Genomic DNA, 17259 nt, shown 5'->3' with positions numbered 1-17259 from the left:
TAGCTGATTTGCATTCACTCTGATTTATTCTCTAACTGTTGTGCAGCGTGATTACAGAGCGGTAGGTGAGGCAGTGCAGCATGATGCTGAGTAGACTGTGGGGCTTGGAGTTCCCTGAGTCCCCTGCTCTGCCTTAGCAACTCACAGTGATCCTGGAGGGTCCAGCTGGTTAACTTCTCAGGCTCAGTTTCACCACCTGTAAAATGGGCTTACACCTAAAGGGCGGGCTTTTCCTTTGAGACTGCTTTTTGATGAGGAGGAGGAGGAGGATGATAGCGACTCACATTTATTGACCACTTGCTATGTGCCAGACACATTGCGTTGGTATTAGTTGCTTTAAGTGCTATTTAATCATAACATTTCATCATAATACTGCCTCTAGGAAGATGCTGTTCTTATACCCACCATTTTATATACACGATAACCAAAGTTTAATGAGGCCAAGGAACTTTCCCAGTGTTACACGAACTACAGGTTACAGAGCCAGGATTTTGATTCAAAAGCTCAAATTCCTCATCACGTTGAAATGTGAATAGAAATAAATGTTAAAGGAAGATGTTCACACCCATTCATTTGTCAAAAATTAGACTCTAATTGTTCGATTTATATTAGGATGAGAAGCCATAGCCACTCTCATATGATGCTGGTAGGTGTGTAAATTGGTGCCACCATTTAGAAAAGTATATGGGCAGCTTCCTGGAAAACTGAAGGTAGTCTAGCAATTCCACTTCCAGGTGTGTCCTGGAGATGCTCCTTCACACGTACAGGAAGACAATTAGAGCACTCGACATCACAGCATTGTTTATAGTGGTGAATGAATGAAGGGCAGCTGAGACTTCCAGCGCTAAGTGAATTGACACATTATGGAATCGTCATATGATGGAATGCTACACAACAGTTAAAATGAACACTTCTTAAAGATTGTAGCTCATGAAAAGGAAGCAGTTAAAATTAATACTTCGTTAATATTGCTGTATCAGTATAGAGAACCTTATAACGGTGAATGGGGGGAAGCAACATATCAAAGACTATGTAGAGGAGAACACTACATGTAGAATTTAAAGATAAATAATTTTATATACATATGGAAGGTTATGTTACATGGAAACCAGGCAGGGCAGGTTCACAGCAGCTTCAGTGTCTGTGAGGAAGAGAATGGAGTCAAGGATGGGTACAGAAGGGGGCTTCAAGTGTAGCTGTAACATGGTATTTCCTTTCAAAAAATCTGGAAGCGACTATGACCAAAGGTTGACATTTATTAAATCAAGGTAGGCGGTACACAGTACAATTCTCTACTCATCTGTGTGATCTAAATCTTTTCTGATAAAAGGGGAAGAAACACAGAGATGACTTTTGGGGAGCTCTCCATTTGGAATTCCTTGCAAAGACTGGTGCACATTCTTGTGACCTTTTCTCAGTAGCCACAAATCTTCATCCTTTGGGGGCAAATTGGATTTTTTAAAAATAAAAGGCAGTTACACTGAATCTATGTGAGGTAGATAATAAATCAGGAGAGTTCTGGTTTTTAATCAGAATTAGGCGTGGCAGTCAGAGACAGTGAATGGTTGCGTGGCAGTGGCGTCGTGGAAGCCAGTGCGTCTCCCTCCCAAGCCGGCCTCTAGGAGGACAGGATGCATCCACGTGAGTATGTAAGTTGCGTCTGCTTGTTAGTAGGTCACCCTTGCTGTTGACCTGCCTCATAGCCATGCTGAACGTCTCCTGACAGACCCACACGGTCCATCTCTGCCGCAGTCGTCTAATCCCTCAAGCACCGTTCTCTTCTGTTTACGTGAAAAATTAGGCTAAAACTTCAAAGTCTCTTTTTCCTGTCCTGTGAAATCCGGGGCTGGTCTATAGTGAGTCCCTCCACCAGAGCCACAGCCGAGAGCCTCACGCTCCTGGGGAGAGCTGACTGTTAGTCACCATCTAGGACGTCAGCCTCTTCTAGAGGGGATGTCAGAGCAAAGTGAGGGCCACGGCTCCGAATGCGCCTGTTGGATTGCTTCAGGAGTGCCGGCGGAAGCCTTTGGAAGCTGTGGGCAGTCTCGGGTGATGGTCTGCTCAGGTGCTTCTTTCAGGCCCCAGACGCTCTGCGCTGTGATTGCTCCGCTAGGGCTCAGTGACCGCCTGCCTCCTCCACAGAGAAGCTGCCTCTGGGCTCTGCATGCAGAACATCAGTTATGAGAAGTTGAACTTTGTCCCACGGAGGAACGAGCATTTCTCTTCTCACATTTACTTTTCCTTGTTTCATATCCTTTTCTCATTTACACTATCAAATGCTGGCTTTCGGGGTTCTTTGCTCTCTTCTTATCGTTTGTGGAGTTCAGCATCTACCTAAGAAAAAAGCAGGGCCTTGGAGTCAGATTTTGATTCCTGGCTCTGCCTCTGCCTGACCAGCTGTGTGGCCTTGGACACCTCATTCAGCCTCTGAGACTCAGGTACCTCACACTCTGAAGATGAGAACGTCCACAGCACCTTCCCTGAGGGGCTGTTGTGATGAGATGAGATGAGGCGATGTGTATGGGACCTTGCCTTTGACTTTCACGTTACATGTGGGTTGGTGTCTCCACATGATGCCCTCTGAAAAGTGTGTGCACCCTCAGGCCTGATTTTCCTCTTTTCTCTGCTGTTGTGTTTTATGTAATACACCCTTACTTAATGATTATGAAAACATAAAGCCTTCAGCCTCTTGATCACACTTACTTATTAAATAATATAAACTTAGCAGCCATACCCTTGCAGTCACTGCATCTGTCCTTTGAAACTAATTTCGGACTGTATGGTATTCTGTGGTAGAGCACGTGAATCTCTGTTTCTTGGTTACCTGTTTCATGATGGTGCTAGAATAATTAGAATCTTTTCTACCTCCTTTTGGTAAATGACAAGATGAATTTAGTTTGTCAGGTGGCTCTCGTCTTTTCACGAAGCCTGACAACATCCGATGTCGGCTGTGATGAATTTATAAAGGAAAATGGGGGCATCCAAGAACGACGGGCTTACATGTCACCCAGACAAGCCAGCTCTGATATGAGCTATGTCTGTTATTGCCATTCCCGTCTGAGGTCCCCGCCTCCTTAACTCTAAATAATGCATGGCCGCTTTCACATGCCCTTTGCAAAACCCTGGGAGTGAAAGAGGCTCGTTGATAGCTTGGTTTACTTGCTCCTCCCTTCTCATCTCTAAAACGATAATGGGATCGTGCTCGAGTAGGACCACACACCGGATCTGATCTGTTTATACCCCGTTGTTTTGCGTATGCGTTACGGCTGGAAGGAGCCTAGCCTGTGATAACGGGGGTTCTGTCTAACCTGGGTGGGGCTCACGTTTGTGATAACTTACCTCTTTGGGAGAGTCCATTTGGTTTTTCTCTTTTGGTCATGGGCGCAATACTTTTGTTGGTGTGTTTTGTTACAACCTTGTCTGCTGGACTTGCGGGGTTTGGGGAGCTTGCTGAGCACTCGTTACCACCTGGGAGACAAGGTCTACACAGCCAGCTTAGACTCTAAAGGATGTTGTTATGTTAGTACTGGAATGGTATTCAGGGGTCACAGTACAATGTGAAGACCTATTTTAAGAATTCTACAACAAACACATGAATGGAACTAGGCTCTTGGCTGTGGATATACGTGGGTGGGTATTTACTCTCTATTTTAGGATAGGCACTCTCTCAGTGTCTTGTTGGATCCTCAGAGAATCCCAGCTCTGGGGTCAGGTGGCACCGTTTCTGGGGAATACAGGGCACATCTCAAGCTGGTGCTGTCTCCCTCCTGTGCAAATGGGATTCCTTCAGAAAGCCCCCGTCTTGCTTTGCGATTTGGAGTGGACCTGCCCTGAGGGTATCCCCAAGACTGCCCAAGACTCGCTTGTCTAAGTTCTGATCGTCATGACAACTCAGTCTCCTGAGGGTGCTCTCTTGTGGTTTTCGTAAAGAGAAAGTGAAGAAACTTGCCGCTGCTCACAGAGCCAATGAGAGACGGTGCAGAAACCCAAGTCCTTGTGTGCCTGGGTGCCCAGGCTTTTAACCACCTTATGAATACACGCTCTCATTGCCTTTCAGACAGCAACGCTGTGAGTCCTAAATGAGGTGGTATAAATACAGTCAGACTTAGAACACGAAACAAAGGTTGTCATATTCACGATATCATTAAGGTGGTGTTTTGTTTTGTTGTTGTTATTTTAATTTTTAAAATATGAAAACAGAAGGAAGCGATCTCATGTTGGCAAGGAGCCCTTGGGGTCAGCTTCTAGAAGGAGGTAGTGTTGAAGGTGACCTTGAAAGATAAGTAGGGATGCAAGGGCGTGATGTTAATACATTCCGGACAGGACGGGCGAGGCATGGGGGAGCGGCGACAGGGCAGGGAATTGCATTTGGGATGGCTGGTTGGGGCCGGATGTTGAGGAGCCTCAAGAGATCCTAAATCCTACAGGCCAGCACTTCTCAAACATTCCCCTAAAGTAGGGTATCTCGGCCTCAGCGTTTTGGGCCTGGCAGTTCTTTGTTGTGGGGGCTGTCCTGTGCAGTGTAGGTACTCAGGGGCGTCCCTGGCCTCCACCCACTAGGTGCTAAGAGCACCCCTCCCAACCCGCCCCTGCCTACTGTGACAACCAAAACTATCTCCAGACACTGCCCAGGCACAAAATCGGCCCTGGTTGAGAACCACTGCCCTAAAACACAGCAAGATGAGAAACTGCCACCCCTCAGGAAACAGAGCACAGCCCATGGTGACCCTTGCAAGAGTCCATAGTTTGGAAGTTCTTCCACACCTTGAGGCTCGTAGAGGTTTTCTCTTAAAAGTGCACATGTGTTTTACTTTGCTCTGTGATATATCCGTGTCTTAAACACAAAAATATCTTGTTAGGTTTAAATCAAGTAAAGTGTTGCTCTAGGGCAGGCTTTGCAAACTCAAATGCCAGGCAGGGTAGGTTACATCAACGAAGTGGGCTAGGAGGTATATTTGTTTCTGTGCGAAAGGAGGTGGTTTGAATGATGGAGGGTAGCAGCCGAGCGGGGAAGCTGCCGACACTTCTAGACCACTGTCACCATGCCTGCTGTAGGCCAGGCTGTAGGTGGTTTAAAGAAATCCAGAAATACATTTGCCTGTTAAATCCGTTCATATTTAGAACAGACTCAAAGGAGGGAGATTGTGCAAACCACAGACAGGATGTTTGAATGCCAGTTTGTAAACCGCCAACCCCACCCCCACCGGAGCCACGCACATTGTGGCTTCACGTGCCTCCTGGCACACGTGCTGTCACCCACACTCTGGGTTCCCCTCGTGTGAGACGCAGGGCCTCTGAGCCGGCGATACCATGTAGATGTGGTCAGATCCCTAGTAAGGTTGAGAGGATCGCTTGCCGCACAGATGTGTGTCCTCCCCCGAGAATCCCAGGAGGGACCCCCTCCCCGCCCCCACTTCAGCTGCAGCAGCTCCCACTCAGTCCTATGTATGGGTTTATGTATCCTGCTCCTCCCACCCCCACACCATCCCTCCACCTAAAACAACAACAGCCGCAAAAAATCTCTTTCTCATATTACTGATTGTCAAATCTCAGGGTCCTAGCACCTCTCATCTGAACGCACACTTATGTTTTGCTCTCAAAACAAGAAGTCCAGAAACAGACGGATCTGACCAGCATGGGGTTGGGAGGCTCCCCTTGCAGCCTCCGCTACTGTGTCCTGAGACTGCAGAGCTCCTAGGCAGCCCAGGCGTGCTTCGTCCACCGCGAACTCAGTGTGAACTAGAATTCCTAAATCTCTTTTATATGTTCTGCTACCAAGCCACATGTCTCTCCTACACTTGTAATAAATTATCTTAGTGTGCTCGGGAATGGTCATGACTCAGGAGTGACTGCAGTTTGTAAAGCCGTTTGTCCCTCTCAGGGGCCCCGGACTGTGGCTGAGTTTGTACGTGGGTTGACTTTCTTAAATGATTGTCTTCCTTACCTTTCTGTCGGCTGTAGTTCGTGCGGTTACCTGTGTAGCTGTCTCTAGCCTTTTAATTTGGTGCGTCTCATCTCCTATGAGTTGGGAAATCGTGCGTCCAGGAAAGTTAGGATTGTGTAACCAGGACTTTTAGCACAAGACAGACTGTCGTGTGTGGTGGACCCTTCTTATGGATCAAGATTGTGAGCTCAGGTTGGACATGACGTCTCCTTCGCTGGTGAGAGCCATTTACTTACTTTTAAAATTTTTAATTTATATTAGAGTAAAGTTGATTTACAATGTTGTGTTTCAGGTGTACAGCGAAGTGATTCAGTTATACATATATCTATTCTTTTTCAGATTCTTCTTCCATATAGGTTATTACAGAATACTGAGTAGCGTTCCCTGTGCTATGCAGTAGGTCCTTACTGATTATCTATTTTATATATAGTGGTGCGTGTATGTTAATCCCAGACTCCTAGTTTATCCTCCCCATCTTTCCCCGTTGGTAACCATACATTTGTTTTCTATGTCTGTCTGTCTCTGTTTTGTAAATAAGTTCATTTGGATCATTTTTTAGGTTCCACATATAAGCGCTGTCGTATGATATTTGTCTCTGACTTCCTGCGCTCAGTATGACAATCCCTAGGTCCATCCGTGTTGCTACACGTGGCATTATTTCATTCTTTTTGATGAAAGAGTAACATTCCGTTGTATATATGCACCACATCTTCTTTACCCATCCCTCTGTCGATGGACATTTAGGTTGTTTCCATGTCATAGAGCCGTTTATTTTTCCTCACGGTTTTCAGGTCTGTAGAGGAGTTGCTCCCTCCAGGACTTCTGCCTCGTTAAGTCAGCCTTGCCCACATGGAGTAACTCTGCCCCACTCACACAGCTGCCCTCCCTCCCCACTCCTCTCCCCTGATGGCCTGAGAATTGGGACCTCATCTTGGAGACAGTGAGGAGCGTAGGCAGTGAGGATCCAAACGGCGAGGAATTGTGCCCCTCGTGTCCACCCTCTCCTCACAGAGGTGACGTGTCATCCATTGTGGAAAGGCTCTTCACATGTGGGATGGTTAACAGCCTTCTGTGGCCTGACGTCTATTCCATGTTTTTAGACCCGTGTTAATATAGTAGATGTGATTGTATGTTATTATTAGATGCCCTTGGGCTCCCGTGGGTGCCTTTGCCATCCTTCTCTTTTATCCCTTTCAGGTAAAAGGTGGAGGAGATGAGATGTGGGTTTGGAGACAGACAGAGGTTCTCAGAGTAACTTTTTCTTTCTTTCTTGCACTACAGTGTGTGTCACTGGTCCTATATATAAAGTTAAGGTTGTCTATTTCAGAGTATAATTCTAGAACTGGAGCTGTGAAGTTGAAGCTCTTAGCTATCTCGTACACCTCTGTCAGTGCAATGTAGAGATTTTACGCAGAGGTTACGTGTTCTACAGCTACAGACTTATTCATTCACTTGACTTACGCCTGTCCGTTTCTTCTTTTGATATTTTTAATAAGAGCAAGCCTTGTTGACCTCTGTTCCTATAGGATTATAGACACTGAACTGCTATAGAGGAAGCCATGTGCTTGTCCAGAAATTAGCAAAATTAAGTTTTACAATTTGGTCTGATTTTCCTTCCAACATCTTTCTAACCAGTCCAAACAAAAAAGTTAAATTATACCTAGTAGTTAAGGAAAATTAATTGAGTTGGTGGGAAAGTGGGTGGCAGAGAATTTAAAGCTGATGGTGCAGCTTTTTGAGACTCTCTTAAATAGAAACAGAGCTTTTGGTTAAGGACCTGAGCTACCCTATCATGTTCTGCCAAAAGTATTGTTATTGTCCAAATTCATCTAGACAAATACATGGTGCTAGTAAGTGGGAAACCGCTGGTTTTTTTTTTCTCTTTAAAGATTTTTTTTTTTTTATAATGTGGACCATTTTTAAAGTCTTTATTGAATTTGTTACAGTATTGCTTTTGTTTTATGTTTTGGTGTTTTGGCCCAGTGGCATGTGGGATCTTAGCTCCCCAACCAGGGATCGAAGTAGCACCCCCTGCAATGGAAGGCGACGTCTTAACCACTGGATCGCCAGGAAGGTCCCCTGGGAAACCGCTCTTAAAAGAGCAAACTCTAACATTAAGAGATGACAGCTCTTTGGAATATCACTGAACATTAAATGCCAGCTGTCTCCTCTCATGAGCTTTGGGGTGTGGGGGTTGGCGTCAGACCTTCATTCTGCTTACCAGCTTTGTGACTTTGGATAGTTATTTTAACCTCCACGGACTTCAGTGCACAACTGAAAAATAGAATCGGGAATTGTGAGATGTGGGGTGAAGGAGAGGTGACAGAGGAGGGAGTGGGTGGCAGGCACGTGAAAGGAGCAAAATGATGGTAGTTCTTTACCTCCCACCCCTTCTCCCCAAGTCATTCTTCAGACAGAACCTCAGGGAATTCTGACAGTCATTCCTCACTGGTCACGGTTTCCAGATAGTTCCCGTCCCTCTGCGTGGGCCAGCGTCCCCGTGGCGCTTTTAGAACGGGGCTTTTGCATCAGCACATTCCTCCAGATGCCTGACTGGCTGTGGGTATGGTTAGACTCCTGTCCTCCTCTGTGCTGGATACAGTATTCCTGTCAAGGCAGCGGAGGTGGGACTGTCGTTTGGGACACTGATGCGGTGTCCTCTCCAGGCTTATTTGGAAGTGAAGCCAGGCGCCTCCCGAGGAGAGGGGTATCGGCGGGAGGGAGGCTGCGGAGTATAAAAGGTCATGAGGTTTTAGTCAGAGCCCGAACACCGGTGCTACACTCTTCTTTCTTCTGAGGTAAGAAAGTAAAGAATGTTTTTAAGAGTAGTTTTATAGGTTTTCTCCAACTGGCACCTAAAAGAAGAAAGAAAAGATAGATTTGAAGAGTTGTCTATTGAATACATTGCAATTAAGAGACGCTTGTAGTACTATGAAGGAAAAATCTCTCTTTCTCTCACACACACACAGTTGAAACTTTTCAAACCTCTCTGTGGTTTGAATCAGAGTCTCTCTCTCAGGAGTGTAAGGAAGCTGCATTTTGGTAACAAGAGCAGCTTCTACCCTTTTAAATCAGTAACAGTCGGGAGCGGATGGGGCCCCTGAGAGCTCCCGAGCCCCAGCTGCCTGAGGCCTGTCTCCTGGTAGCTGTGTACCCAGTGTAAATCATACGATGCTTTCTCGTAAGCCGTTCTGCCCACCTGGACACTCCCTCCCCACAAACTCTCATTCTTTATACCTGATAAAATCCTACTTCCAGGCTTAGGCCAAATACCCATTCTCCAAAAAGATCTTTCTCAGTTATCTCAAATGGGAAACTCAGTAGAACTGTCTTCTTCTGTCTTGTGATATATTATTGGGATTTCCATTCTGGCCCGTAACACAAGCTTCCTGTGATAGCCCGGTTATTCAGTATGCACCTCTCTGTTATCTAGATTGTCAGCTCCTTATGGGCTAAACATGCAAGGAGTTTCAACTGTGAGCCACACATTGTGCTAGAAACTGGAAGTAGGTAAACCTAGGAGCTCACCATCAAGTAGGGAGACCAGCATGTAAACACAAAATTCACTGTGGTGTATGTTGCACAGTAAAAGGAGGTATCAAATGCTTTCATATTTTCATGTGAGTGTCTCCGTGTAGCTTTCTGAGGCCTTATCTTTTGAAGTTGGAGAGCATCTTACCTATCTTTTACTTCTATTCCTGACAGAATGCCTAGCACCTAACAGGTACCCGATACATGTGTATTGAATGAATCACTTACCATCTAGTTAGCAAAAAGGAGGTGTGTCCAGTTCACCACCCTGGAACACTGGGTCTGGCTTGACTGCTGTGGTGCAAGAAGAGACACGAAGCTGTGGAAGGCTAGAACACCTTTCACAGAAACCATCCAGTAAATGCTAACAGAATGAAGAAATTCTGTATGGTGTGTAAGGCAGTGTCATCCTTTCTGTCCTACAAAGACCTGTTGAAAAGCATTTCAGGTATAGGGAGCTCCGCTAGTGTAGAAACTAAACTGACAGGTAAGGAGTAACCCTCGCTGAGGAAGAGCACTGTGGCTGTTCCCTGGTAAATGTTTGAGGATGCTCATGCTGTAGAGTAGCCTCTGGTGGGGTTGTTAGGGAAGAACAGAGGGCACTGATGAGCCACAGCTGACGGGGGTGTGCCCTACCGCACGGGGGCTGCTATGCGCAGGGGCACGTGGTGGGGCTGCAGGCACAGGTGACAGAACTCGCTCCTTCAGCACAATGGCCAGTTTCATTGTCTTATTGCTTTCTACTGTATTTATTTATTTTCATATTTATTTACTTCTTTATTTGGCTGCTCCGGGCCTTAGTTACAGCATGCAGGATCTTCATTGTGGCATGCGAACTCTTAACTGCGGCGTGTGGGATCTAGTTGCCTGACCAGGGCTTGAACCCAGGCCCCCGGCACTGGGAGTGCGGAGTCTTAGCCACTGGAGCACCAGGGAAGTCCCTGTCTTCTTGGTTTTTAGAGCGGTATCATTGATGTGTAATATTATATGTTTCGGGTGTGCAATATAGTGATTCACAATTTTATAGCTATTATAAAATATTGGCTATGTTCCCTGTGCTGTACAACAGATCCTCGTAGCTTATTTTATACATAGTGGTTTGTACCACTTATTCCCGTGCACCTGTCTTGCCCCTCCCCCTTCCCTCTCCTCACTGGTGACCACTAGTTTCTTCTCTGTATCTGTGAGCCTGCTTCTTTTTTGTTATATTCACTAGTGTTTTTCTTAAGATTCCATATATAAGTGATCTCATATCATTTGTCTTTCTCTGTCTGACTTATTTCACTTAGCATAATAACCTCCAAGTCCATCCATGTCATTGTAAAGGGCAAAATTTCGTTCTTTTTTATGTCTGAGTAGTATTCTGTTGCGTATGTACACCATGTCGTCTTTATCCATTCATCTGTTGTTGGATACTTAGGTTGCTTCCACGTCTTGGCTATTGTCAGTGATGTTGCTGTGAACATTGGGGTGCATGTATCTTTTCGAATTAGTGTTTTCATTTTTCTTCAGGTGTATACCCAGGAGTATAATTTCTGGGTCACTTGGTAGTTCTGTTTTTAGGTGGTTTTGGGGGGTTTTGTTTGTTTATTTGTTGAGAAATCTTCATATTGTTTTCCACAGTGGCTGCACTAATTCACATCCCCAACAACAGTGGACTAGGGTTCCATTTTCTCCACATCCTTGCCAATATTTATTATTTATGTTCTTTTTGATGGTAGCAATTCTGGTGGGTGATATCTCCTCGTTGTTTGTTTTTTTAATGCAGTTTTGTTTTTGGAACTGTGACTTCTACATGGGAGAAAGGAACCATCCAGGTAGATGATCTTCATTTTGGTTTGAGGTTTGCCTTTTGTGATGAATACTGTAAGCGCAACACCTTACATTTGTGAGTCTGTTATTATTTCCATCCCTTCATATGTGTCTTCTCACTGCATCATCTCCAAGGGGCTGGATATCCCATTCTGTAGCTGAGAAAACTGAGGCCCTGAGAGTAAAGTCAGATTTGACTCCACCCTTTCAACAGCAGTGCACAGTCAGAAGGTAGCCACAGCCACTGTGCATCCTCCCTCATTTATATTCCATTCCATAGTCAGAGATGCAAGGTATTTTCACTGAACACTACTCCTGTCAGTTTAGTTTTTGGAGTGCATATGTTCTCTTTTATTTTCTTAAATATTGACTTCAACTGTTACAAACAACAGAACAGCCAAGGTAAATTCTTTCAGTCTCAGTAAAAATGTAGCTCACCAGAATCCATTTTTAAATTCTCATCAGGACATATCAAAGCTGGTCATGGTATTCTGACAAGTAGCGCTGGTCTTCAGTTTGCCTGATAGGGTCTTAAAGAAGCCTGTGCACATCCAGCCCTATTTTGTTAGCAGCAGAACCAGGAAAAGTGCTTCTTGGGAATCGAAGCTTCCCATCAAAATCCATCTTTGGGAACTGTCTAAATTTGGCAACTGTCTAAATTGTCTGTTTCTGGTGATTTAAACTAAGTTGTTCTTAATGGGCGTCATCAGTTCATGTAGACATTTATTGGTCTCAGTATTAAACTTGGAGCTCAGAAGAATGCATGTAGGTTTTTAGGGCACTCTACATTAACATAATTTAATCAGTTTGGCAAGTCAAAGCTTTTGCTCTGAAAAATCGGAATTGGCTACTAAGGATCATTTTAGATGAAGGTGTAAACAGGGTTAATGAGGGCATGCAGAATAGGGTATTGAATGGGCATGGGCAGGCCATACATGACTTTACATGACTAGAATTTTTCTGATTAGAAAAGTAATTCTACTCATCATGTAAAATATAAAAAGTTAGAAAAATACTAAAACCAAAACTACCTAAAAACCCTCACCCAAATATAGTTACCATTTACTTTTTAATGTTTTCTATTACATCGAGAAAAGAGTTGATTTTTTTATACTGTTGAGATCCTAGTGTATATAGAAATGTATAAATGTATTTATTTGGGTAAGATGGAGTCACATTACTCATAGACATAGAAAACAAATTTATGGTTACCAAAGGGTATAGTGGGGCAGGGAGGGAGCGAAGGGGGATAAATTAGGAGCTTGGGATTAACATATACACACTACTATATGTAAAGTAGGTAAACAACAAGGACCTACTGTAAAGCACAGGAAACTATATTCAGCATCTTACAATAACATACAGTGGAAAACAATCTGAAAAAGAAGACTTCCCTGGTGGTTCAGTGGTTAAGATGCCGTGTTTACACCATAGAGGGCACAGGTTCCATCCCTGGTCAGGGAAGTTCCGCATGCCACATGGTGCAGCCAAAAAATAAACAAACAAAAAAACCCCAGCATTGTAAATTAACTATACTTCAGTTGTTTAAATGGTTTAAAAAAAAAAAAGTCACATCATAGCATAAGCATTTCTCATGTCTGTAATAGGACCTTTCGTTAAGCAGCTGATCATGGGCCACCCCTTACCTGGAAGTTAAAAGAGAAAGAGCCCAGATCTAGAATTAGAATCTCTTGTCTGTTCACTCTTCTCTCACCATTGTAAGCTGAGCAGGATTGAAAGCAGAGGGGGGAGGGGGAGGAGGAAGAAATCATTAGTCCTGCCTGTGAGGGGGTAATAAGTGATTTTTGCGGGTGGGTTCTCTCTGCTCTGTATCCCATAAATCTCAATCATACCATATTTGTTTTTGTTCATTGGATTTCTGAACTGAAAGCACTGTACTGAAAATTTGAAATGTATAAGGTTATTAAATTGAAAGCATGGGAGATGGGATGGAATTGAAGAGGAAATAGAAGTAAGACCGATAGAGGCATTAGGAACGAGAAAATGACAAATTCAGAACCATGTGGGGGATGAACAGTGAGGCTGGGCCAGTGGAGTCCAAACACCAGTGAGGAAACAGTGCTCAGGGAGGACCGGGTGACCAGCTACATCTCTCCTAAAACTGGGGGAAGAGGGTGTCAGGCCACCGACTCTTCAGTCTCTGTACAGGTTCTCCTCGATGGACTTCTGGGGGGGGAGTAGTCTAGGAAATGTTTAGCACAGCGTATGAAGCTACTTTCTCAGGGGATTAAAACCAGGATTTAGGTATTCATAACAGTAGCTTAAGGGGACATACCCAAAGCTCTTGGCTGGCGACAGTATCGGACTAGATGTTAAATGTGCTAAATCATTTGATACTCGCTATATCCGTGGCGGCTGGGTATAGAGGCGACACATGGTGGAGCTGGGATCTGAGCCCAGGTGTGCCTATAACTAAGGCCCACACCATTGTCAACACTGGCAGGCCTTGGCTCTGATACTTCCCAGTGTAACCTGTAAACAAGTGGCATACCCTTGCAAAATGCATATGGTTCCTAATTGGGTTGTTGAATATTTATAGCAAAATCCGATGGAGTTCTGCCACATCCTTTTGCCTTTTAGAGAACTTGCATATGATTAATTAGTAAACCAGAAGACACACAATTGAAATCAATAGAAATTGATATGTCTTATTTTAATAAAAGTCCTACTCTCTACTGTTTTTGAAGGATCAAAACGCAACCACAATGGCCACCAAAAGGCCTCGAACCAGTTTGGGGATGCATTTCCCTTGGATTCCCTCTATAAGGAATGTCAAGGTGGTCACTGAGGAGTACCAAGCGGTGCCCTGAAGTAGCTCTCGTGTTCCTCACAGCCCGTGTACTTGCCTCTAACAGCTTCTGAGAAGATAAATGTGCCCAGTGCGAGGCGGCAAATGGATTAAAGCAGTGTTGATCCTCATCTGTCAGAACAATTAACATGGGTAAAATACTCGCCCTGCTTAAAGCAGATGGAAAGAGGGGAGGGAGAGGGGAGGGTGTTCCGTGGTGCTGTTCATAAGATTAATGTTGCCGTACGGGCAGCAGAGAGCACTGGATTTATTTCCTGAGCATTACATGGATTTACAGGGATGTCAGTTACTGCTGAAAGCACAGGCTGTGTTTTTAAAGGGTCTCTGTAGGGTATTGAATGAGGCACAGAAGAGGAGTGGGGGTGGGGAATGGTGCATGAGATATACAGCGTTTCTAACAGTGAAGTATGACTTGTTGACCATTTTTTTTTCCTCTGATTTTTAAGCTCTGCTGAATTCAAGGCTTGCCAGCAACCTGGCTTCTTAGAGGACATGTGAACGTTAAGATTTTTTGATAAAGTAAATGGAATAGGTAGAAATAGAACTGTAATGACTTGAGACTGCAGCTTTGTGTTTGCAGGGAGGCTTCAGGTCCTCTTTGCCTTCCATTAGAGCTGGATTTGTGCTTCTAGGGTGGGAGGAAAAGAAAACAGCATGTTAACTGAGAATGAGCTACCAAGGAGGATTTTGTTATTCTTTGACAGTGGAAGTGGAATGGGGAAATTGTTGAGGTTAGCACAAGAACGATAGAAGATGAGAGTTGTGTGAGAAATAATATTTACATGGGTGCTGAATCAAATTTTCAATATAGGAAGCCTGCTGAGGGAGGAACCAGGCTGTTAGCAGAAGTTGTACTGTCCCTGTAAGGGCTGGACTTGGGGGAGAAGAGGTGGCATTATTGAGTGACCACCAGTCATGGCAGAGTGGGTTGAGATTCTACTATTCCTTCAAGATATGCTCCCCAAAATGTCCCTCATAAATAAATTTCCTGGTAGCCACTTTCCCCTTGTTTGTTCTTACTCTTCTTGCCTTCTAGTCCCCCAGGTGTTAGAAAAAGGTCAGAATCCTATGCTGTCAATCATGGCTTTCATGTTTAAATGGGATACCTCTCACTTGCTGGAAAGCTGCTATGCTCTGAGATGCCATAATGGTCCACCCACCGCTGGGATGTCCTGTTTCTGAGCAGGGACAGCTGCAGGGTAGAGTCTCAGTTAACTGCCTGAGAACTGAGCGTGACTCTAGAATTGATTCTCTCAGGTCTTTCAGGAACATGTTCCCCTGGGACCTTGCCTGTCTGAATTCCTGCTTTTCCTCCTCTATTTCAGCAGCATCTCTTCCCTTCTCCTGTCTTTTCCACCACCACTCACAGCTTCCTCACAGCTCATTCCTCCACCAGGCATGTGTTTTGATCAGCAAGCCCTTTCTTCCATAGTTACAGTAACCACTGTTTGAAATATTGTTTACGTGGAGAGTGTCTCAAACTTGCATTCTTTTCAGGTTCTTTCTGGTAGCAAAAGAATCCTCTAAAATGATAAAAAAATTAATTCTATCCTAATTAGAAAAAATGTTTATATATTTGCTTTATTTGTCTGTTACAGTATGATTTAAATTAGTGAAGATTAGAAACTACCTAAATATGATTAAGAAAATTATAACGTATTTACTTGATGGCATTTATTCCGTCATTAAAATTATGAACATAATAACTGTGTACCCACTTGGGAATAACTGTACAGACTAACACTAAATTAGCAAGCTATGTATGCTATGATTACAGCTATCTAACGAGAAACACAAACATATGGATAAAAAAATTGGAAAGGCCAGGGAGAAATCAAATAGCTGTTACAATTGTAATTTTTTGGCATAATTTCTTTATACAAAGTAAAACCAGGTTTTAAAGTTAAAATATACTTAATGTTGGCATTGTTTATAATCATAAGCAGACTTACATAATTGACTTGAATGCTCCCTTTTGTTTTTAGATCATGTAGCAGAGGGTCATTGGATGACCTTCCAGCTCTAGGTTTTCCAACCTTCTGTACCTCAGAGGTTATGGTTTCCCAGTCACTGCTGGAAGTCCGCATTGTATAACTGTGCAAATCAGCGATGACCTTCAGTGCTTGGTTTGGCTTTTCCATGGTTCCCATTGCCTCAGACAGAGGACCTGATTCATGTTCATCTTTAACATATATGTAGTCAGCATTTGCTTGTGCCAGGCACAGTGCTGAGTGTTATAAGCAAGTGAGACACAATCCCACTCGTCAAGGAATTCATAGACCCCAGCAGAAGAGACCCAAGCAAGGGAGCCGTTGAGCAGCGTGATAGATGCTGGGAGGGGAATGAGGAAGTGCAGGGGTGCTGTGCCCACCAGGGTCCAAGAAGTCTTTCCAGAGGCCACCTCAGTGCAGTGTGGAGTTGAGTGGCTGGGGAGTGGGCTGGGGAGAGGGACGGGGTTCACTTATCTGGAGAACTGCAGTGTGTTCTACATGCAAGAGAAGATAGCTTGGGGGGAGGGGGGTTATTGGGCCACATTGAGAAATTTGGACTCTACTTGAGCAACCATTGAAGAGTAGTGGTTATTTATGTTTATCTTTTAGCAAGAGAAGTGATACACTCAATATTGCATTCTGAGTATTGCATTTTGGCTCTGGTTTTGCAAAATGGTTTGCAGAGAAAGCAGGAAAACCAGTTACAACACTGTTGCTGTAAATCCAGGTGAGCAGACGTATCCTGAGCTAGAGTGATGGTAGGAAACATGGGGATGAGTGAACAGTTTCCAGAAAGATTTATGAGGTAAGATCTACAGAAACTGATGATAAGAGAGAGGAGTAGGGAGGAAGAATTCAAAAAGGATGCTTGAGTCTCTGGCCTAGGCAAATGGGCATATAAAACCTGGCTCTTGGTGCTTATTCATTTAGTTGAAGCAGCCCACAGGGCAGCAGGGTGGATGTGTGTGATGGGTTGGCTTGGAAGAAGACAGGTTGAGTTTGGAATATGTTGAGTTGCATCCCTCTGGGTACAGAGGTCTGGTAGGTGGCTGGACGTACAGGTCCGGGGTACAAGGGAGCTGTCACCCATGGCCATTGGATATGTGATCAGTGCTTTATTTCTGGGTGTGAGGCACATGTAGAGCTTCAAA

At 44.3% G+C, this 17259-nt stretch overlaps 1 protein-coding gene across 6 annotated transcripts in view; it reads left to right on the top strand.

Annotated features, from left to right (window-relative positions):
- Window positions 1-17259, top strand: part of MCC (MCC regulator of WNT signaling pathway) — a 430355-nt gene that overhangs the window by 266333 nt on the left and 146763 nt on the right. Inside the window, exon 1 of one of the 6 annotated variants that reach the window (XM_057737625.1) lies at window positions 9842-9865. The exons of the other annotated variants lie outside the window; for them this stretch is intronic. Within the exon in view, the coding sequence (XP_057593608.1) occupies window positions 9848-9865 (18 nt within the window). The 5' untranslated portion in view covers window positions 9842-9847. Of the gene's footprint in view, window positions 1-9841; window positions 9866-17259 lie in introns of those variants that run through there. 6 annotated transcript variants of the gene reach the window in all.

Source organism: Hippopotamus amphibius, chromosome 1 (genome assembly GCF_030028045.1).
Source record: "Hippopotamus amphibius kiboko isolate mHipAmp2 chromosome 1, mHipAmp2.hap2, whole genome shotgun sequence".
In the NCBI taxonomy this organism is placed as follows: domain Eukaryota; kingdom Metazoa; phylum Chordata; class Mammalia; order Artiodactyla; family Hippopotamidae; genus Hippopotamus; species Hippopotamus amphibius.
The sequence above is the reverse complement of the archived record's forward strand: the minus strand, read 5'-3'. Positions and strand labels throughout refer to the sequence as shown.